The 22,922-nt window shown below is 31.4% G+C and overlaps 3 protein-coding genes across 5 annotated transcripts; all 3 read left to right on the plus strand.

The window, feature by feature from the left end:
• Positions 1–8,730: 8,730 nt before the first annotated feature.
• Positions 8,731–18,143, plus strand: LOC108326515 (ABC transporter G family member 22). Of its 2 annotated transcripts, none has more exons than XM_017560066.2 (11): positions 8,731–8,869; positions 9,521–9,919; positions 13,685–13,752; positions 14,210–14,445; positions 14,773–14,928; positions 15,100–15,283; positions 15,494–15,802; positions 16,117–16,404; positions 16,687–16,971; positions 17,339–17,446; positions 17,638–18,143. In XM_017560066.2, the coding sequence occupies exons 2-11, from the start codon at positions 9,535–9,537 to the stop codon at positions 17,857–17,859; spliced, it is 2,241 nt and encodes a 746-aa protein (XP_017415555.1). In that variant the 5' UTR covers positions 8,731–8,869; positions 9,521–9,534; the 3' UTR covers positions 17,860–18,143. The 2 variants fall into 2 exon arrangements, with proteins under 2 accessions (XP_017415555.1, XP_052730399.1); XM_052874439.1 differs by lacking the exon at positions 8,731–8,869 and adding an exon at positions 13,893–13,969 and having other exon boundaries at positions 9,875–9,919.
• Positions 18,144–18,550: 407 nt separating this feature from the next.
• Positions 18,551–20,540, plus strand: LOC128195781 (uncharacterized). Of its 2 annotated transcripts, XM_052874447.1 has the most exons (5): positions 18,551–19,126; positions 19,228–19,259; positions 19,350–19,979; positions 20,064–20,189; positions 20,272–20,540. In XM_052874447.1, the coding sequence occupies exons 3-5, from the start codon at positions 19,368–19,370 to the stop codon at positions 20,431–20,433; spliced, it is 900 nt and encodes a 299-aa protein (XP_052730407.1). In that variant the 5' UTR covers positions 18,551–19,126; positions 19,228–19,259; positions 19,350–19,367; the 3' UTR covers positions 20,434–20,540. The 2 variants fall into 2 exon arrangements, with proteins under 2 accessions (XP_052730407.1, XP_052730406.1); XM_052874446.1 differs by having other exon boundaries at positions 18,551–19,259.
• An 8-nt stretch (positions 20,541–20,548) lies between these two features.
• LOC128195880 (uncharacterized) lies at positions 20,549–22,230 on the plus strand. The gene is made up of 8 exons (XM_052874586.1): positions 20,549–20,587; positions 20,629–20,948; positions 21,022–21,103; positions 21,178–21,267; positions 21,558–21,686; positions 21,778–21,881; positions 21,966–22,056; positions 22,129–22,230. The coding sequence occupies exons 1-8, from the start codon at positions 20,549–20,551 to the stop codon at positions 22,228–22,230; spliced, it is 957 nt and encodes a 318-aa protein (XP_052730546.1).
• Positions 22,231–22,922: the final 692 nt, after the last annotated feature.

Consider the following 22,922-nt stretch of genomic DNA (forward strand, 5'->3'; position numbering starts at 1 on the left):
ACTTTTACAAATTAGTTTGTATAACCTAATTTTGACAAGTTAATTAGTTTATGGGTTAAATATGTTTTTTGTCCCTGAAATATTACTGATTTTTTGTTTTAATCCCTACTCAAAATTTTGATGGTTTTTACTCGTTGTATTGAAACATGTAATATTAGTCCTTAAAAATGGACGGCGTCAAGTTTTTGTTGATCTAACAAACAGTGAGGTCAGGTCTTTTGCCAACTTCTGTCTTAAGTATTTGCCACGTTGCATTTTTAATTAATGGAATGAGATTAAGTGATTGGTACATGTGTTGAAATCAGATTACGAATTAGGGTCGAAACCTTCGAATTGGGGAAAAATAGTTTCTGGAAACCTTTCACTCGAAGCGGTCCCAGTGAGGCAGTGGAAGTTCAGAAAAGAATTCAATCTTTGAGTCGTATACTGAATGATACTTTGCGAACCATTCAGACTCATCCCACCTCCTAAGAACATTTTATAATAGTATTTTAAACTCAACGATTTAATTCATATTTTATTATGAATCACAGTGTTTGTAGGCTTGAACATCTTGGGCATCTTCAAACTATCAGAATTAGGAAGATTAATTATCACCGTCTTAATCTTTCCTTTTCTGGTGTTCGCAGCGAACTTAGAAGCCAAAATGGTAGCCCCAAGATTCTGAAAATCCACGCTGGGACCACTCGAACTCTCACCTGCACCACCTCCATCATCACTTGCATCACCATCAACATCATCCTCCTCTACTATCTCCACCAAATTCGTGTAGTACAGGCTCTCCTTACCCAACAGCTCCATCGCCAGCTTCCTCTTGCGGTGCCGCCACCACGCCGCTTGGATGAAGTGGGCCCCCATGCCCTCCAAGAATAGTAGCGGAAGGCGTGCTGCAGCGTCTTGCTGTGGAGCCGCTTGAATTGGTTCGACACGAACTTTAGGTCCTCAGCGCGGAGCGCGAAAGCCTCCACTTCCAAGATAGACTTCACGGTGCGCGTGGAGGAAGGGAGGTTGAGGTTGGAGGAGGACATGAGGGCCCAGGTGAGCAACTCCTCGCCGCAGAAGTCCCCCGGGCGGAGGGTGATGGAGCTATCCACCTGACCAACGTAAGGACCACCACCACAAGGACCGCTTCGAGTGGAAGGTTTCCAGAACAATGTTTCCAGAAACTATTTTCTCCCAATGATTTCATCAACGTGTCAATCACTTAATCTCATTCTATTAATTAAAAATGCAACGTGTCAGATACTTAAGACAGAAGCTGGCAGAAGATCTGACCTTACCGTTTGCCAGATCAACAAAAACTTGACACCTTCCATTTTTAAGAACTAATATTACATGTTTCAATACAACGAAGATTAAAAACCATCAAAGTTTTGAGTATGGACTAAAACAAAAAATCAGTGATACTTCAGGGACGAAAAACATATTTAATCCTTAATTTATTTGTTTTTCTTAGTTGTTCTCTTACAAGTCCTTAAAAGAATTTTAATATTTTGCCTTAATCATACTCTTAAATCTAAAAATAAAATTCAACATTTATACATAAACACTTTAACTTAAACATATAACATAATGAAGTTTTACATTTAAATTTTAAAATATTATATTAGAGATGATATCATGAATAAACTTGACTAAATAATTTGTACGAAAGAAATAAGAATTTGTTGGTTAAGAAATAAACTTTAAATTTAATTTAATTTTATAAAATTGATTTATAAAATAATATATATTCTAAATTGATTTTATTTATAGTAAATGTAAAATTTCTAATATATTAAAATAAAAAATAGTTTGATATTTGAATGAATGGACAAGAATGGAGTGTATAGTGTGCAATTCTTTATCACTCTCACCATGACACTTTTTACGAGTCAACGTCATCTTCATCTTTCATTACTTTCCCTCTCATTTAGGGCACCGCCCCCTTCAACTTTTCATTTCATTGTTTTTATATTATTTTATTATTATTATTATTTTCTCTAAACCACTACTCTTGTCATTTATAAGATTTCAGATAACTGATATTAAAACCCTTTTTATACTCTTTTCGGAATAATTTCAACTTTTCAAACAATGCCTATACTATATTATATTTTTTTATGGTTTTTTCTTCAGTATATTAATTAGAGTGGGAAATAACCGAAGTAGAACTTAGAGTATATAGAGGACAAAAAGATTAAAAAAAATTGAAAAGAGATTGAAAAATAGGAAATATTATCATTCCCTTTTTTGGTATATAAGAATGAAAAATGGTGGAATTTATGTAGTTACTATTTTAAATTCATTTGAAATGAATATTGAATAAGACATCGATTATAACTCATGTTCTTCCTCTAGATTTTTCAAATTTGCTTCCCATGAAACAATTTGTTTACTATTTATTGTGAATTAATAATTATTTGTTTAGAAAAAATTCAATACCACACAGATGGTTGTAACATTGACCAAACAAACTTATAAAAAACATCTTTAATTTATCATAACCTACATGATTTAAAGATTTATTATTTTACATACAATATAGACAATAAGATTTAAGTTTGAAACTTTATAGAAACTATCTAAAGTTTTCATTATTAAATTTATCTACCTGTACATTTTTAAACTATAAAACAATAATTTGCTAATGGAATAGTATGAATTTTAACTTTTGACATTTAAATTGGAATCTTTTATTTAATGATGATGTGGAAATAGTTGAATTGAGAGTAATGAGAATTATCTCTAAGAATTGGACTAGGATTTGGGATTTGTATTATTAGACCTACTAAACTATAATTTAATTTTAGTGATTATTTCTAATTAATTCATATTAATTACAAGTGGAAAATGAAGCTGGTTAATATTGTATTCATACAACTATAGGACACACCTGAAGAACCTCTAGAAATAAATAATTGTACTTCTGCCTTGGTACCACGGAAATTTCAAACACTATTCTTAATAATTTATTATGATAATTAATGTGTATGCATGCCTTATCCTCATAGTGCATTATTAACTCCAATAACTTGTGATTCTTAATTTTCCCTTTTTTCACATTAAAATAATACACTATCATTATTTGATTAGACATTCAACTTAGCTTGAAATCATAGTTTAATGTTTATAGGTACATATATAAGATTCTCATTTGATGAAAAAAAAGCAAAAACAAAAACTATCACACTTAATTATTGTGGTTACATTTTTTACCTTATATCTTAACTCCAATAAAATTATACAATTAATTAATATTCATTATTTTTATAATTGTGTATTTTCTCTACAAAACAAATAATATTATGACACTGTAAAAAAATTATACAACTAATTACTATTCATTATCGTGCCATTTTTTTTCTTTCTTTTCTTTACAATTAAAAAAAAGTTTTAATTGCTTGCATTGTCCCTAGTTTGGCTGCAACGTGTCAAAGTAGTCCATCTTTTTAAAAAAATTTCAATTACGTACAAACTTGGTTTAAAAGTGTCAATTTCGTTCAAACGTATGTAAAATTTGCTTCAATCAATTCCCTTCCGTTAAATTCACCAAAACGGACGTTAATTTTTTAGTTCTCTCTCCTCTGCTCCTCTGCTCTGCTCCTCTGGACATTATAAAATAATATAATGATAATATAAAATATAAAATAATACATTAAGCAATTATTAGAAAATTTGAAAATATTATGCATATATATTAAATGAAAAAAACAGTATACGTGGACTAAGTTATACAGAACTTCTGCACAGAGTAATGATTGTGGATGAAACTCTCATTTCTCATATATTTATACTTGGTTTTAGTTTATCTTACAAAAACATGAAAACTAAATCTAAACAAAAAGTATTCTTTTCACACCCATTTTCTGCTTCATTCGATAATTGCTTTTCGTAGTAAAATATTATATTAAAATAATAACAATAAATATAATTAAAATATTATAATTCGTAGTAAAATATTATCTAAAAATCAAATAATTCATTTTACTGTTCTTTAACTAAAAAGGTATTTACAAAATTATTTATTTTGGTATAATATTGGTTGAACTGTTTCTACATATTTTCATTTTCTTTAAAAAAGAATTATACGTTTTGTGTTAATTATATATATATAATTTATCGTCATTAAAAGTATATTAAAAATATATATAAGATAATGGGATAAATCATATATATTTAAAATAATTTATTAATTAATTTATTTACTAAAATAGTTTTAAGATAATAAAATATAAGATAGATATTTATATTTGAGATTAATAAAATTATTTTACTTTAAAATACACACATATTTTAATTAATAGATACTGTATAACTTTAATTTTTTCTTTCAATTAACAGGCACAATTCTCTATTAATAAATCATATGTAGCATATTGGTAAAAAAAAAAGTGGAATAATAATTTAGATAAAATCATTTAGTTACATCATGATCATGATTTAATTTATGTAAATATTAAATATAAGTGAAAAACATTTTACTAAAGGAGCAGCAGAGCAGCAGAGCAGCAGAGCAGAGAAGCAGAGGAGAGAGAAAAAAAATTAACGTCCGTTTATGTGGATTTAACGGAAGGGACTTGATTGAAGCAGATTTTACATACGTTTGGACAAAATTGACACTTTTAAACCAAGTTTGGACGTAATTGAAACTTTTTTAAAAAGATGGACTAACTTGACACGTTGCAGCCAAACTGTGAACAATGCAAGCAATTAAACCTAAAAAAATTTTCTAATGACTATAATGTTCTTAAAAATGAGTTGTCTTTTTAATGTCAAATATTATTTTATAATTATAAAGAAAAGAGAGAGAAAAAAAAGACATAACAATAAATGTTAACTTATGGTATAATTTGAAGTGTCAAAGTATGTTACTCATATATATATATATATATATATATATATATATATATATATATATATATATATATATATATATATATAACAAATAAATACGTTTGTGTAAATGTTTTTAACCTATTTATTAATCATCAAATAGCGTATTATTTAATTAGTTACTAAAATGATCTAATGATTTTGATTTTACTTTTTCGACCGAGATATGAAAAAAATTCAATATTGAAAATTTTTAGAAAAATTCATTAAAAGTATCATCTTTAATATAAAATCTTTAAGATAATAAATTAACAGATAAATATTTTTAATTTTTTTTAATAATTTTTATCCTATATAAAATTTCAACTTACAGTGAGACCTAACTATATACTAAAATAATATGTATTTAGCTTTGGAAAAAGGAATATTAGTGTTTGATTATTCAACTTAAAGATTATATTAAATGAAAGAAGATATAAGAGTGAGAAAGTACAGATGATTGGATTGGAACAAGTGTAAGTGTATAGTCCTTTAGGGTTGAAATGGAGAATTAGGGTATTACGTGGCGATTTGTCGTTGATCGAACAATGCCAAACAAGTTCTTTTTGGGCCACCCTTGTTCTTCTCCACACCTATTTTCCACTCTTCACTCTTCCTAACCACAAACTTATCAAATTCCTCTTTTATCCTTTTTTCTATACTCAAATGACTTCTATAGCCATCGTCTTTTCTTCATTTTCTTTCTCAATATTTTTTATTACCAACCTTATCCTTCTACAAGAAGTTGACAGAATCAAAGCTGCCTCACAATATGATAAATTTGTTGTCTTTATCATTCACATATTAATCATTATGTTTCAATATTTATGTTGTAAATGTACTTAAGATGTCCTAACCCTTATGTAGAGATGAAACACACTAAAAAAATACCAATAAATTCAAACCTCTAAAAATAATATATTATAAATTATAACACACATTCAAATCAATAATAAAATTTATTATTGTACCATACCAAACAGTCAACATAATCCCAAATTTGTCAACCCTTCAAAATCCAGTCACTAGCAACATTATTGTGCATGTTAAGAATACTTCAAGATAATTAGTAAGGTAAAACACGTTTATAAGACATTAGACTAGTTCTAAACAAAAGTCCATTTCAAAACCTATAAATACAGAAGTAAAGTAAGAAGGTATGTCATTGCATTTATTGAACATTAGACTTAATTGTGATAACCAATCAATATAACTAAAAATTGACTTGACCTGTCTTTGACATATACACACTCACTCAGATTCAAACTTTACTAAAGAAGACTCAATAAAATCTTAAAAGAAGAGAAATAAACTGAATGAAGTAATAAAATAACTTAAAGTGTAAAAGTATAATTCTCGATCCTACGAACCGAAACAATTATCAATCCATTTTTAAGTAGGGTTTACCTCACATAACTTTTCATACACATTAAATTTAAGAAATTAACTTTTAAACTTAACACAACTATCAGTGATATTTGTAATTATTTATAGACTTTCAACATATTTTTGTATTGTATGCTTTTCAAGCTACCGTACTATATATTTAATATATTATTTTATTCAACGGCAACCGTGTATTTACAAATTGAATATACAGCATAAGAAAACAATTTATAAACGTCGAGAAAATTTGGCATATTGTAAGTCTATGTCTATACATAAATATATTGTCCTTTTATAACTTTTTTCATCAAAATTGTTCTTTATTTTTTCCCTCAAATTTCAATATCGGAAAGTTTTTTGCGGTAACCCGTGGAGATTTGTACTGCAATTCTTGAAGGTGCAAGGACGACAATGAAATTTGTTGAAGGTACAAGAGTGTAATAAAAATGAAAATTTAATTTTTAACAAAGTACATGGCACCAATATATTTGAAGGAAGCTTCGTAGAAACTTCATAAAACACAGTACAAGTGAAATTGATCTATGAAGAACACTTGCAGCATTAATGATAATAATTTGTCCTTAATACACTTACTTTTTCTGTCACTAAAAACAAATTAGGGTTTTCGTTTGTTTTGTTGTATTCTTTCTATCAATGAGACGTATCATAAAGAAGGTAAAAAACAGGTGAACTAGAATTATGTGAAAATTTTTATAAAATATTTTTCTGATATTTGAGTGTTTATAACTTGGTATTTGTAAAATACAAAAAGAAAATGCACTTAATAGTTTTCTTTATGCGTATACACGTGTGTAAATATATATATATATATATATATATATATATATATATATATATATATATATATATATATATATATATATATATATATATATACTCAATAAGTGTGTGCACTAGTCAGAAAAAATAAGAAAAAAAAATCTATTACATAAATTAAATTATGTAATGGGAAATGAGATTATGATAGGAACTAAGATAAATAAAGAAGAATAATTCATGTATACTAATATATGCTTATAACTAGAATTCTAAAAAGAGAGAGAACATATATATAGTTAATAAGTGTGTGCACTAGTTAGAAAAAAAAATAAGAAAAAATATCTATTACATAAATTAAATTATGTGATGGGAAATGAGATTATGATAGGAATTAAGATAAATAAAGAAGAATAATTCATGCATACTATAATATATGCTTATAACTAGAATTATGAAAAGATAGAGAACATAAGTAAATATTTTGTTGTATTTAAAAAAATCAACTACTTAATTTATTAGGATTGAAAAATTATTAATTTAATTTATTGCAATGAATATATTTGTTTTATTTTTATAAACTATCTGTGTCATCATTACTTGTTTACAATTCCTACATTAATTAGAGACATAGTCTTACAAACATGAATTTTAATAAAAGGCAAAATAGAAATTAAATGTTTGGAGGTTGAAAGTTTTATATATTTACACATTGGGAAAAAGACAAAAGTAGTATTTAAATATATATGTACATATTCTGCATCAACATGCTTGAATTCAGAATGAAAAGGTACTACACAATCATATCTTTCCACCATACAAAACTCCAAAAACCCTACACTTCCCTCTTCAGCAGGTAACTCTCATGAAAGCAAGATCTCAAATAGTTAGCTACAGGTCCCTCTCTAACCCATCAAACACCACTTTTCTGCTAAACATCATGCTTTCAATTTAAACTTCCATCCTCAACTGCAATTCTTAGCTATCACTATAACTGTTACTGTTATAAAACTCATTATAACTAAGTAATATATTGAATCTCCATACTGTTCTATTTCACTTTTTATAGCAATAAAAGACATTCATATTTCATTTTAACTTTATGGATCCACTGTCATATCGATGTGACTGCATCAGATGTTGAAAGAGTTTGTATTACTGAACACATTAACAGTATCAGTGAACTTGTATAAAAAGTGACTCTTGTTTAGTATAAACTAAGATAATATCTGTAAAATGAATTCTAGACAGAAACCTACAAAATGAGTATACATGATTATATGATTATGCTATTATATATAATGAGAGTTTTGTCGTCATTAGAAGCACTTAATTAGCCGGCACATGAGCCATGAGTTGCCACCCTCACTCCTTTCATAAGAACATATATGGCTAAACAGCTTCATTAAATTCCAAAACCCTGACCTTTGACACCATTTCAACCTCCATCCAACTAGTTGACACAAGCCTCCAAAATCTGAGGAATTGCATGAATAATAATAATAAAAAAATAAAAGGGTTGCATTAACATTACATGTTGGACGCGTGCAGGGAAATCATGGCCTTACCTAGCGTGCATGGAAGGTCCATAACGTGCAATCATATCTTGAGGTCTAGTTCTTATCTAAAAAGATGGAAAGCAGAATGATATTTGCTGTGAAGGGAAAGGGTGGTTTGGTAACTTCACGATTAGGGTCTTAATTGCCCTTTATAAGAGTGTGAGTCCTCTGTCCTCTGTATGATTGGATGTGTTAATTCATCGATAGCTGTTGCTTCTGAGTAGAGTTTTGGTCTCCTTTTCCATTTTGAGATCATCATCACCACTAAAAACAACTCTTTATTCTCCATCCAGGTATATTTTCTTCTTTCTTCCCCTATTCACTTCTCAAACAACAACAATAAAATCATACCTATTCCTGTACTATATAATATACTTTAATTAACATGTTCTTTTGTCTTCAATTATTACTCTTGGACTACTTTACTATTATTACCCAATTCCCCTCCAAATTTTTCAGCTTAGAAAGAAAAAAAACTTACCAATATTTCTGTTATAAATATACTATATATGCCTCCACTGTTAACATATATTCATATATATATATATATATATATATATATATATATATATATATATATATATATATATATATAATTGGTTTTCATGAACTACCATATTATAAACTCATGTACTACTTTATATATATATATATATAAACTGTATTTGCTTTGCTACCAGAGAAATCTATGGGTTTTATTTGTTTAATTAAGCTTTTTTTGAACCAATAATTGAATACTAAACTGCTTTATAATACAGAGAAAGAAGATATAATTTGTAGGAAGCAATATTGAAAATCTTGTGTTAGGGCAATCTGTGTAAAACTTTGTTTTTTATGAGATCTGAAAACCGTGCTGCGGTTAAAACATGAGACAAAGATTATATACCAAACAAATTTCTTAATATTGTTTGTTGAAAAACACAATTCTGTTACCATTTTTTCAGTGGTGACTGAGAACATGGAGAAAGCAAACAGCACATCACTAGTGAGAACAAAATCTGATCAGTTAGTAGAATCTATGGTGGCGGCGATGAAGTCGCCGCCGTCGAGCGACCACTCTGCCAACGGGGTGGCGGAAGGGGGTGGCACCCTGTCGAGGAAGTCGAGTCGGCGGCTGACCGGCGCGTCACCGGGACGCGGCGGCGGAGGGAAGAACACTCACATAAGAAAGTCTAGAAGTGCTCAAATAAGCCAAATGAAGTTGGATTTTGATGATTTGAGCAGTGGCGCAGCACTTAGCAGAGCCTCAAGTGCAAGCTTGGGACTCTCTTTCTCCTTCACTGGCTTCACCATGCCTCCTGAAGAAATCGCTGACTCCAAACCCTTCAGCGACGATGATATTCGTAAGTTTCGATCATCGCATGTTAATGCTAACTACCATCATGCATTTTCATACTTTAATGTTTTCAAAACTATGATTCCAGTTCTAATTGAAGAATAATATGCCAAAAAACACCTGGTTTCTGCTGACTCATGATTTAATGTTGATAAAAAGGTTCCAATTATTTTATCTTATTGATATCATCTTTAAAATTTCATGTTTAATATCATGTTTTAATAAAGGGTAATCTAGGAACAATTTTTTTTTTTTTTTAAATTTAGTACTTATTTTTTGAAAAATATATAATAAACAAACCAAAAATGAAATGAATTCAACATTTTTTGTTGTCTAGGTTGATCCTTCTAGAGTCAATCATTCAATGATGCTGAACTCTTAGGTAGTTGAAAATGATGTCACTTTTAATATTTTATATTCAAAGGATAAATAAATAAATAATTACAAAAACAATTTGATTGTAGAAAAGTTTTGGAAAATGAAATTCATACACTCATTCAAATCATTTTCCATATTTGTAAAATTAAGAATATGTATGCATAAAGTTAAATGTATACTACTTTTAATATTTCATTTTTATATTCTTCTTTTAATTACACCAACTATCTTACTTCATACTCTTTATTATGAAATAAACTAGCCATACAAATACAGTTCCCTAACCAAAATGTAACATGTTGCAAAAAGTATAACATTTCTTTTATGAATAAAGTATATACTATATGAATTTCAATAATTTAATTGAAAGAACGATGTTATATACCTCTGGTTTAGGTTTATGTCGTGCAACTATAGTAACCACAGAATGTAGATGGTGTGTTGTGTGATGCAGATTTACTTTACAGATCTGAGTATAGATTTCCTTTTTCTGATAAATAATAATGTAGCATTTATCAGAACGACCTTTTAGCTAGGGCAAATACAGCAGAAAGTGAAGTACATGTGAAAAGTTAAAATCTCAAAATCTCATCATTTTCCTGTTAACTGCTAAAATCCAAACAAGTACAGTCCCAATTGGTACCTTTCCGTAATCCACACCATATGGCTAAGCACCACTCATACTAATGCCTCCAACAACCAAACTTTTTTTACAGTAACATCACATAATCATACACACACACACACATTATCCAATATTTAGGAAAAGGTATATGTTGAGATTAGATTATTCTCTTAAAAAAAGAGAGAATGAAACTATCATACTTAAAAATATAATACAATTAAAGCTTACACAATAGGGTTTATTTGAAAACACTCATCTTTAAAGAAAAAAAAATAAAAGAAATTTTGTTACAAGCTAAAATTAATTTTTGATGTTAATATGTAAAAGTTTTTTGGTTATTTTCTTTAAAATTTTATTTTATTATATATATATGTGTGTGTGTTTGTGTTTATATATATATATATATATATATATATATATATATATATATATATATATATATATATATATATATATATAAGTTTATTTTAGTTTATAGACAAATTTATTTAACTTTTCTCTTTCAAGAAAAAATTGTTGAAAGATGTCCGTAAGCTTTTCCTTTTATAAAAAATATTATTCAATTTATCAATATCAACTTTCTTTAAGTATTATGATTAAACATGACGAGATTAGAAAACAAATTTTGTGAGCACTTTTAAAAAGATGAATTAATTTTTTTTTTCTTTTGGTATGAAAATATGTCTGTTTGTATTAATCATATTTTTTTTAGAAATAAATTTGAATTATCTAAATATAATATTTTTATTGCATGAGTTTTTGGTGTCGTTGTTTGTATGTATTTTAATTTATTTTTTATATCCTAAAAAAATATAATTATTAAGGGATGTGATTCTATATTGTTAAATTGTCCTTTTCTCATAATGATACTATCTTGAGAGATGTCTAATTTTGAAAAAAAAAATCAATATTTATTTATTTTTCATATTTTTCTTATAAAAACTTATGAATTAAAAACCATTTAATAATAAAAATAAAATTGGATAGATTTACATGAAATAGGTTGTGGTAGATTTCGAAGATGGGTCCAATCTAAGCAACCACTTTAACCACAAAGCCCGTGATTCGCGATCCAAACAAACACAACTCACACTAGTGGCCCCACATAACTGTCTCTTTCATTACACCAATCATACCTCTTCTCATTAATAATTCCATCACTATTTTTCATACACATGTCAATGATTTTTTTATTTTTTTTAATCACATTGCTAACATTTATACTTATATTAAACATTGATTAACATCAACCATTTACACTAATTATGTCGTTTAATGACCCTTTTTAGATAAACCAATCGATCCAATCATTTGAATAGGATTTTCTATATAATGGATCAATTTTGTGAAAAGAAAAACCAATTGGTATTTCATTGGTTTACTTTATTTTAGTGTACAATATTATATTGAGTATAAATAAACGTGTCGAAATAAAATATTAAAGAACATGTTAAATAATTACGTTAAAATTTTAAAAAAGTACTAAATAGTTTAATATTGGTCAAACTCATATGCTAGCAAAATCACAATGAAAAGGGCAAGAGTAAACATTTATATAAATTGATAGTGACTCTAAAATAAGTTTAGAGTAAAATTTTAAACTTGCTAATTTTATCACCTATATATGTACTTCCTTTGTTTTTTAAATATATCTTAAGAGACTCTTTTTTTTAATTTTATTTATTTTATCAAAACACCCTTAATTCTACTAACGTAGATGGTAAATAAAATTTATATTCTTCTCTCCTATTAAAATTGAAAAATTTAGCGTTATAATTTAAAACTCTAACACGATTGTTCTCTCTCAATATATTTTTTATTTAAACATAATTTCGAAAAAAATATTACAGATAAAGTTAATATTATTAACTAACGAAACTTAATGATCGTAAATTAGACAAGTATACCATATTTAGAGAGAGAAACAAACGAAATATACTTCAAATTTAAATGTGATTGAGAGGAGAAATCTAACTATTTTTTAATAAAAATTAGACATTAAAAATTGGTTTATGTTTATAAGATAATGAGAAGCATATTTCTGGTAGATGAAAGTACAAAGTAAGTTTAATTAAATATTGTACTATAATTATCTTGTTATATATTCATGCATGCACTGTTTTCTGATGTGATTCATGGGGTGGCTTTTCATGTTATTGGAGAGACTTCAAACTCAAGCTTTTGGTTTCTTTCTCCATTTTCTCTCATATAAAGTTCCAAACATTTTTTTTTCATAGTACTGTTATGCGGGGAACATGACACATTTTGTTGACTAATGTCTTCGAAAGACAATTTAGCTGTTAATTATGTCGTACCTATGGCTCCACAAACAAGTGAATCTGTCTCTTTCTGTGTTTTTTTCCCCTTCTTCCTTTTTTCTGGGAGAGCAAATTGCCTCATGCTTGGGCCCCTAGATTAATTTCAGGCTGACTTTTCACTTTCACCGCCATGAGGATGCAACTTCACTGGTTCATGTCAGTGCCTAACCATGGTCCATGCTACCCCACATGAGTTTTCATCACCAGCAAATGTTGCACCCTTTTAATGGATCATGTAGTGTCAGTGACATGAGAAGCATCCATGCATAGTTCATTCCGAATCACTTTAAAGATATTTACCCTTTCAGGATAACACCACCACACACACTTAGTCAAGATCAAGAACAAACACTTTTTATTCATTTCTTTAGAGGTGAAACTGTAACGTGTTGGCTTCTGATTGTAGGAGAGCTTCTTTTTTTAAAAGGGTTGTTAACTATGTATGTTGCAGCTGAAGATATCGAAGCTGGACCTAGGACAAAGTTTCAAACGGAACCTACTTTACCCATATTTCTCAAGGTAATGCACACCTATTACATGTATAATTTTGTTTCCATCTCTACGTACACCATCCTCTGCCAGGATTCAAAGCTTCAAACTAAATTTCTATTCAGTAATAATAGAACATGACTTTGATCTGGTCCTGTGTATTTCACCAGGCATGAATCAAGCTTCCTTTAACAATCAACTTAACCAATAGAACATGGCTCGCTAGCTTATATAGCATGATCATCAGGTTCAGTCTTGTACTATGTTTCATTTCATGCAGCATCAATGCACAGTACTAGTCCTACCCCCCTTCTTCCAGTTAACCAGACAAATAAATTAGCAGATCTACTTACATATATATCTTGAACTTTATAACATGGCTATATATAATACATATATTCTGGTGCATTGAGTAATAGTTGTGATGATGTGTTAGTGATGGAACACACACATATAACGAGTTTTGTTCTTGCTGTGAAATATGCAGTTCACGGATGTGTGCTACAAGATAGTGATCAAAGGCATGACAACAACTGAGGAGAAGGATATCTTGAATGGGATAACTGGTTCTGTAAATCCAGGAGAAGTTTTGGCATTGATGGGTCCCTCAGGAAGTGGAAAAACAACTCTTTTAAACCTTCTTGGAGGCAGGCTATGCCATCCTATAAGTGGTGGATCTATCACTTACAATGATCAATCATACTCTAAGTTCCTTAAGAGCAGGTAAAACACAAAAATATAATATCCCGATTTACTTTCTTATATGCTGGATACCACCACCTTACCAAGTGCATCTGCAACAAACATATTCAACACTGAAAATGAATGGGGTACTTAAAATTAAACTAAAGAAATTATCTTTAAGGTAATTATTCTAAGAGTTAACCAACTTATCGTATATAACAAGTTATTCTTTAAGGTTACAAGTTTGTCAGTCATAAAAATGTACTTCCATCAATAAGATAGAGGTTTAACACTATTTTTTTCTTCAAATGGTGTGCTTATGTTTGTTTGTGTGGGCAAAATGAGCTTACGTGAAACATGTGGCAGGATAGGATTTGTGACACAAGACGATGTTCTGTTTCCTCACTTAACTGTGAAAGAGACTTTGACATACGCAGCCAGGCTAAGGCTTCCAAAGACATACACAAAGGAGCAAAAGGAAAAACGAGCTTTGGATGTAATCTATGAGCTTGGCTTGGAGAGGTAAATGGTTCCATTCCATGCTTAACAATGAATGTCTTAATTATTATGAGCACAAAAGTCACATTGATAGAGAAAGACATGGTAAGGAGTGAAGAATAGAGCAGCATAACCATTTTACATGTTATTTACTACTTGTGGAAGCCAATAGTTTATATTTTATGTATGAAAAAGGTGCCAAGACACTATGATTGGAGGTTCCTTTGTGCGTGGAGTTTCTGGTGGTGAGAGGAAGAGGGTTTGTATTGGAAATGAGATCATAATCAACCCTTCTCTTCTTTTTCTTGATGAACCAACATCTGGTTTGGATTCCACAACAGCCTTGAGGATCGTTCAGATGCTACAAGACATAGCAGAGGTATTTGTTATATCATAATATCCAAAGATTTTGACGAGTAAAATCAAATTTAACGAATTCCAATTTTGTGACAGTTTTGGACTAAAAACATATCTAATCATTTAGTTATTCACATATTTGATCCATTATTTCTGTTCTTTGGTGATGAACCTGCATGATTTCTTAGCCATGCCTAAACCTTTATCACTAGCTTGTTAAATGCAATTATAGGCTGGTAAAACAGTGGTGACAACAATCCACCAGCCATCTAGCAGACTATTTCACAAATTTGACAAGTTGATCCTTCTGGGAAAAGGGAGCTTGCTTTACTTTGGAAAAGCATCAGAAGCAATGACTTACTTCCAGTCTATAGGATGTTCACCACTTATTTCCATGAACCCAGCAGAGTTTTTGCTAGACCTTGCCAATGGAAACATAAATGATGTCTCCCTACCCTCAGAGTTGGAAGATAGAGTGCACATGGAAAATGCAGAAGCAGAAACACCAAATGGGAAACCATCACCAGCAGTTGTACACGAGGTAACCATCACAGCACTTTGTAATATTGCATTTGTAAAGAACTTGCACTCTAAAATTAGAAATTGGTCATGGTAGATATGAATTTTAAAGTGTTACTGTAAAAGTTATCAAACTTATCATGCATGTCAATTCTTGATTAAATGATACTGTACAAAAGTTCTTTACATTATCAGTATGCAGACCATAGTATGTACAAAAGTTGTTTACATGGCAAGCAAATTTTATGTAGTTTAGTCTTGAGTTTTAACATCATTCAAGTATAAAGGATCTCAAGATGAGAAAACATTGATCTCACAAAAGATGAATTTTAACAGTATCTGGTGGAGGCATATGAAACTCGAGTGGCAGAAGCAGAAAAGAAAAGACTAATGGTTCCTATACCTCTTGATGAAGCAGTGAAGTCTAAAGTCTGTTCTCATAAGAGACAATGGGGAGCAAGTTGGGATGAGCAATATTCCATATTATTTTGGAGAGGAATCAAAGAACGTAGACATGACTATTTTAGCTGGTTAAGAATCACTCAAGTTTTATCTACTGCTGTCATCTTAGGATTGCTCTGGTGGCAATCAGATACTAAAAACCCAAAAGATCTGCAAGATCAGGTAAGCTATTTCTGCTAGTCATAAAAACAAAGGCAAAAAAAGTACATATACACATCTAGAATATTGGAAACATCCCTTTTCTGACATGTTCTCTATTATTAATTAGAATTTAGAAGTCATTCAAACTTATAGTTAATGACATTTTGTGAGTCTTAAGAAATTTTAGTCAATGATAACACCTTAGAAAAAATGAACAATAGAAAGTGTTAGCTTGTATTTTCTTCATTAGACATGCTATTACAAGAATGAACATTGCAAGATACTGATCTTTGTGGATTGCAGGCAGGATTGCTATTCTTCATTGCTGTTTTCTGGGGATTTTTTCCTGTTTTCACTGCAATATTCACATTTCCTCAAGAAAGAGCCATGCTTAGTAAGGAGAGAGCAGCAGATATGTACAGACTAAGTGCATACTTTCTGGCAAGAACCACCAGTGACCTTCCACTTGACCTCATTTTACCAGTGCTTTTCCTACTTGTTGTTTATTTCATGGCCGGTCTCAGACTCAGTGTTGCACCATTTTTCCTCACAATTCTCACTGTCTTCCTCTGCATAGTGGCTGCTCAGGTATGCATTTAGTTTCCAATCAATTAGAAAACACAACGAATATGAATGACAATGCAAAAAACTTTCATAGTATCCATATTATTATCAAACATTTGAGTAAACAAACAAGAAATGTCCAGACTATTTTTCATGCCTTTGAATAAAAGAAGTAAAATCAAAATAAGGAATTCTTTATGAAAAGTCAGTATTTCAAACCACATTGACTCTAAATATAGTTTCCAGTTCTTACAGACTTCACCGTATCACATTAACTAGAGATAAAATTAATTAATCGTATATAAGTAGATACATACTTCACCGTATTGTTTTGTAAGATTGAATGAGGTGTAAAAGAAATTCACTTCTTAACATGACTGGTGTGAAGCAGGGACTTGGACTTGCTATTGGAGCCACATTAATGGACTTGAAAAGAGCAACAACTTTAGCTTCAGTCACTGTGATGACCTTCATGCTGGCTGGAGGATTTTTTGTGCAGGTAAACAAACATTCCAGTCCTTATTTCATATGAAACATCAAACCAATCAGGGTATTTTCATCAGTACAATAGAGGTTGAACTCAAGAAAATTGACACAGTTTTAAATGTCAAATTCAATTTATTTGGACTAGTTACTGATTTTATTGTTCAGAAGAATGTTTAACTTGTGATCCTAAACTAACTTTGGCAGAGAGTACCCATATTTTTTTCATGGATTCGGTACATGTCTTTCAACTACCACACCTACAAACTTCTGCTGAAGGTGCAATATGAACACATTTCACCAATCATAAATGGTATCAGAATTGATAGTGGTGCAACAGAGGTAGCTGCTCTAATAGCCATGGTTTTTGGCTACCGTTTCTTGGCATATCTTTCTCTAAGGAGAATGAAACTTCAATCTGGAGCTTAACTTAAACTTCACTCTTAGCTGAATGAATGAAGAAGACTCACACACCAAATGGTGCACCTAGGTAGCTAGAGCTTCTGGCTTTTTTGATTTAGTCTTGTGAATATTGTATTTCACTTAGCATTAGCATGGTGAAACACATCAATAGTGCAAGCAATAACATGTTATGATCATAGGCGCAGCTTTATCTGGAGAATTCAGATACTTGTTTTGGAGAGATTCTTAACTCTGCAACAATGTTTAATTGACTGAAGTTTATCCATTTGCTACGATTCTAGCCTAGTTAAGTTGATTAAGCCTTTCTGAAATGACAATTCTCAAGAAATCATCAACAAAAATGTTTGATTTAACCCAAAAAAAAATTGCTTTTAATTCAGATGTTTACTAATTTGGAATTAATTGTCCACTTGATTGACATATTAGGTGAGTAATCACCACCCATATGATTGGTATGCAATATTAACTATTTAATAAATAGTTCAACCTAATCTATTTAATAAAATATTAGGATTAAACCTCTAAAATTATTAATTAAGATCAATCACTGTCAAAACAAAATATATATGTCGACTATTTAAAATATATGTCATTCACTCTTATTTGTAAGATAAAAAGAATACACAATATACAAGTTAAATATATGACTGGTTCAATTTTTCATTTTTTTAAAATAAAGTCTAGATGCATATGGAGACTTTTTACTACATTTTATATTAAATGAGTTTTTCATATTTAGTAACTTTTATTGATTTAAATTTAAAAATTAAACTTTTATAGTTATACATTTCTTTTTTATATGGAAAATGTTATTCCAACAACGCTTTTTTAACACAGTTTTGACAACGGCACGTGGCGTGTGTGCATTGGCTCAGTAATTTGAAAAGAAACCAGAGAAAGGGTTACAGTCATAGGGGTATTTTGGGTTTTCCAGATTAAATTTTAAAGATTTGGGTTTGGCGGTTTAGGGTGCGAAAGACGTTCGTTCAAGCCTTCCTTCTTCTCGTTCGTTCAAGCCTTCTCTCTCGTCCGTCTTCTCTCTCGCTGTGTCGTCCGTCTTCTCGTACGTTCAAGCCTTCGTTCTCTTTCCGTCTTCGAAGCTTCCATCCTCGGTTTCGTTCTCTCCTCCTTCTTCAAAACGTGCGTTGAAACCTTGGAGGATCTCTGTGGCTGTGTGTTCCATCTTTACCCTACCCACAGCGTTGAACCCTTCCATCCTTTGTGTGGGTCTGTCGTGGGTCTGTCGTCCACAGAGAAACCCTTACATTTTGGTGTAAGTAAAAATGGGCTAGCCCTGACATTGTGTTTTACACTGTGTTTTTGGTTTTCATTAAGTTGAATGATATAACTGAGTGTTGAATGTTATCTTGTTAGGGCCGTTGCAATGGAAGGGAAAAAAAGCAAGTGTAAGAAAAAAATTAAATTTTGTGTTTATATATTATTTAATTATCTTACGGATTGTAGTTAGTAATAAATTTTTATGATTTTTTTTGTAGTGGCGACTTCTTATCTCGATGGATTCATCGATCATTATTGAAATGAATCGTTTACTCCGACAGTGTCATGTGGATCAGATTAGGATGACACCATTTATGTGGTGTTTGAATATTAATAACCCTGTGGAGGTGAATTTAAAATTATTGAAGGTTATGGTTTGCAGGTGGGTTGGAAATGATAACAGTTTTAGAGTTAGTCAAAAGTTGGTGCCCTTTAGAGTTGTTGATGTGTTGATGAGCTTAGGTTTAGAAATAGGTGGTTTAGAGATTCCCTTTGATGAAGTAGTTGGTGGATTGGTTGGTCAAATGTTCAAATCAAAAACCATCAGTTTGAAGGACTTGACGGACATGTTTAATGTCATTGTTGATGATAAAAACATTGATGTTGATGTAGTGTGTCGGTTATATATATTAGTTTGTTTGGTTGTTTTCTATTTCCCTAGGAAATCAAGGCATGTTTGTAACATGCCTTTTGGAGTGTTAGATGACTTAGACCGTTTGTGTCTATATGATTGGTGCACCGGTGTACATAAACATATTGTAGAGAATTTAAATAAATGTAAGAAGAAAATTATGGGAGCAGGTATCCCCCAGTCAGTCACTCTCAGTGGCAATGTGGCAGTGTTGCAGGTAATATGATATGTAGTTGACTATTTTGATGTAGTGCAGAACATTGTGAATTATGTTTGATGAAATAATTTTATGATATTTTAGGCTTGGGCGGTTGAGAGACTTTCTTTGCATGGTCATCCTTCGCACCGGTTTTTCCCGCGCATAATGAGGTGGTTCCCGTTTAAATCAAGGACCGAAAAAATTGAACATATTTTTATGACCGGAGATGTAAGTGTTTTGTTTTTCGTTATTTTGTATGTTAAAATCGATTGTCTATTTTGTCTGAATTTGTTGTGTGGTATTGGTGCAGTTAAAAATGGAGTGGTATGTACGAAATGAAGATCGTCATAGGCCGGAAATCCGTGCAGCTTTCAACATGGATGACGGAGGAATGAGTGAAGGATCCTTGGGTGAAGGATCCAAGGTTGACAAAGATGATGATGATGACGAAAGCTCTGATGACGGGGCATGAGAAGCAGGTGCGGAGGAGAGATTGAGGAAAAACAATGAAGATATAAGAGCATTGAATGCCAAGATTGGAGTTCTGACTAGGGAGTTATTTGAAATTTATCAAACTCCAATCTTTCATGAAGCAGATGCATGTGGCACTGATGAAGAGGTTGGGGGTGGAGTTGATGAAGGACATGGAGTTGGAGGTGAGGAGAAGGCTGAAGTTGGGGGAGACGAAGAGGCTGAAGTTGGGGGAGACGAAGAGGCTGAAGTTCGTCCCGATTGTGGCTTCGAAGAAGAAGGTGATGGAAATGAAGTTGATGACCCCCTAGGTGCACATACTGAAGTAAGAGGGGATGATGAAACTGTTGGTAACATTAATTTTATTGAAATAGATGATGATGCTGATGAAGAAGAACGGGAGGTCGTGCCATTGGCTATACCCCCATTGCGCAGTTTTGTTGGTGATCCAAGCACTAGTGTTGATGTAAACCAATTGTATACAGCAGTCAGCATCAGAGAGATGAACGTACACAGGTATATGGTATGAATTGTAGTTGTGGTTGAGGAATATGTATTGTTTGTGATTGACTAATATTTGTATGTTTAGGGTTGTAAGCGAGATAATTGGCCAAAGCTTGAGCACGACTTCAATTTACACTTTGGCCCCAATGAAATACGTTGATAACATGGTTAGTATTGTCACATTTGGTTGTGTTTCATGTTTTAGTTTATTTTAGTAATGTGAAAATTTTTTATTGTGTAGGTGGTGTTATTTGCTTGTACGGTCTTTATGTACTTTGAGAAAAGGTTGTGCGGTGTTGTTAAGAGGATTCATTTTAGTCCGTTATACTCGGTAAATAAAATTTGATATTGTATCATATTTATGATTGAAGAAAGTATTTTTGATCGATTTTTTATTGATGATTTTGAAATTGTCCACAACACCATATTCTTACAGATTATAGGAAACGTCCACAGAATCGCCATGTATTCACGCTTCATAACTATAACACTTATTTGCGTTCCGATCATTTTGGACTTGAAGAATTACCCAAGGCGGACTTTGTGAGTAACCTTGAATTTGCAAATCTTGTCGACTTTTGGTTGTAAATGTGTTACTGAAATTGTTTATATTTTTTGTAGTTGTTTCTGCCATTTGTCCACGATGATCATTGGTGGTGTTATTCAGTGAAATTGAGGTCAATGGAGATTTTTGTGATTGATTCATTGGGGAAGGGGATCAGAGACCGCAAAAGGATAGACACAGCCGTTGTAAGATTCGACATCTTTCATTGTTGATTACCGTGTGATTATGACATAACCCTGCATTGTTTAAGTATTTATTGTATTTGTTAACTGGTAGGCTGAAAATATGGCACGGTTTTTTTGCATCCTGATAAATATACCGGAAGGTAGTATTGGTCCTTTGACAGTTAAACAAGCAAATATCCCATCCCAACCAAACTTGTAAGTTTCTTGAACTGTACTGCCGGATTATATTGTGATGTATATGGGCAAAAGTAATCTGTTGTTGTGGGTATATTATTTCAGACATGATTGTGGAGTAATAATGTTGAAAGCAATGGAAATCTGGGATGGAGATGAAAAATACAACGGGAAAAGCATGCCTGAATATACAACTGTAAGTTGGAACTGTGTGTTTGATAATATTCTTGTATGTCCTGGTTTCTAATGTGGAAAATGTTGGTTTCAGGAGGAGCTGCTTGGGATTAGAAAGAAATATGTGTGTGACTGGATCCTGGACAACGAGAACATTAGAAGAATGGAAGCCCTACAGCTATACGACATTGTCTAGGATTGCTAAGAAATTATCAAATTTTGACATGTATAAGATGTTCAAATATGTACCTAATGTTATTTGACAATTTTGACATGTATAAGATGTTCAAATATGTACCTAATGTTATTTGACAATGTACAGTATGTGTTTGTAATAAGATTAGTGGTTGGATTTCGAAATGAATTGTTTTTACTTTGCGTTTGTGTTTGTTATAATGACAAAATTAGTGATTGAAAAATGAACGCAGCATTATAATAAAAATTTGAAAAGTACGAGACCATTTTCACTAAAATTAATGGTAATTAATGGGAAGGATTTGATCAAGTTCTGAGTGGGGAGATGGGTGTTGGTGATTGATGTGAACGCAAGAAGCGTGGAGTGACCCGTGATGAGTAGGGGGACAAAGTAGTGCAAGGAATGAGTGAGAGTGCTGAAAAAAGGGTCTGGTAATCGTTTACAGGACCCCTGTAAACGATTACCCGAGAGAAAATGGGAATTTGTACAGAAAGTCCAACACAGGTACTCAGTCAGGTGAACAGGGGTCACCATTGTAAAAAAAAGTGACTTTTAGGCACTTCTGCACCTGTCTGAGGCTGGTGCAAGTGTTCCAGTGGTGGGAGAGGGTGGCTGGTGATGTGATGTGAGGCCAAGGAGTGTGGGGTGACCCCTCATGAGTTGGAGGAGCAAGCTGTGCAAGGAATGAGTGA

Source organism: Vigna angularis, chromosome 3 (assembly GCF_016808095.1).
Source record: "Vigna angularis cultivar LongXiaoDou No.4 chromosome 3, ASM1680809v1, whole genome shotgun sequence".
Lineage (NCBI taxonomy): Eukaryota > Viridiplantae > Streptophyta > Magnoliopsida > Fabales > Fabaceae > Vigna > Vigna angularis.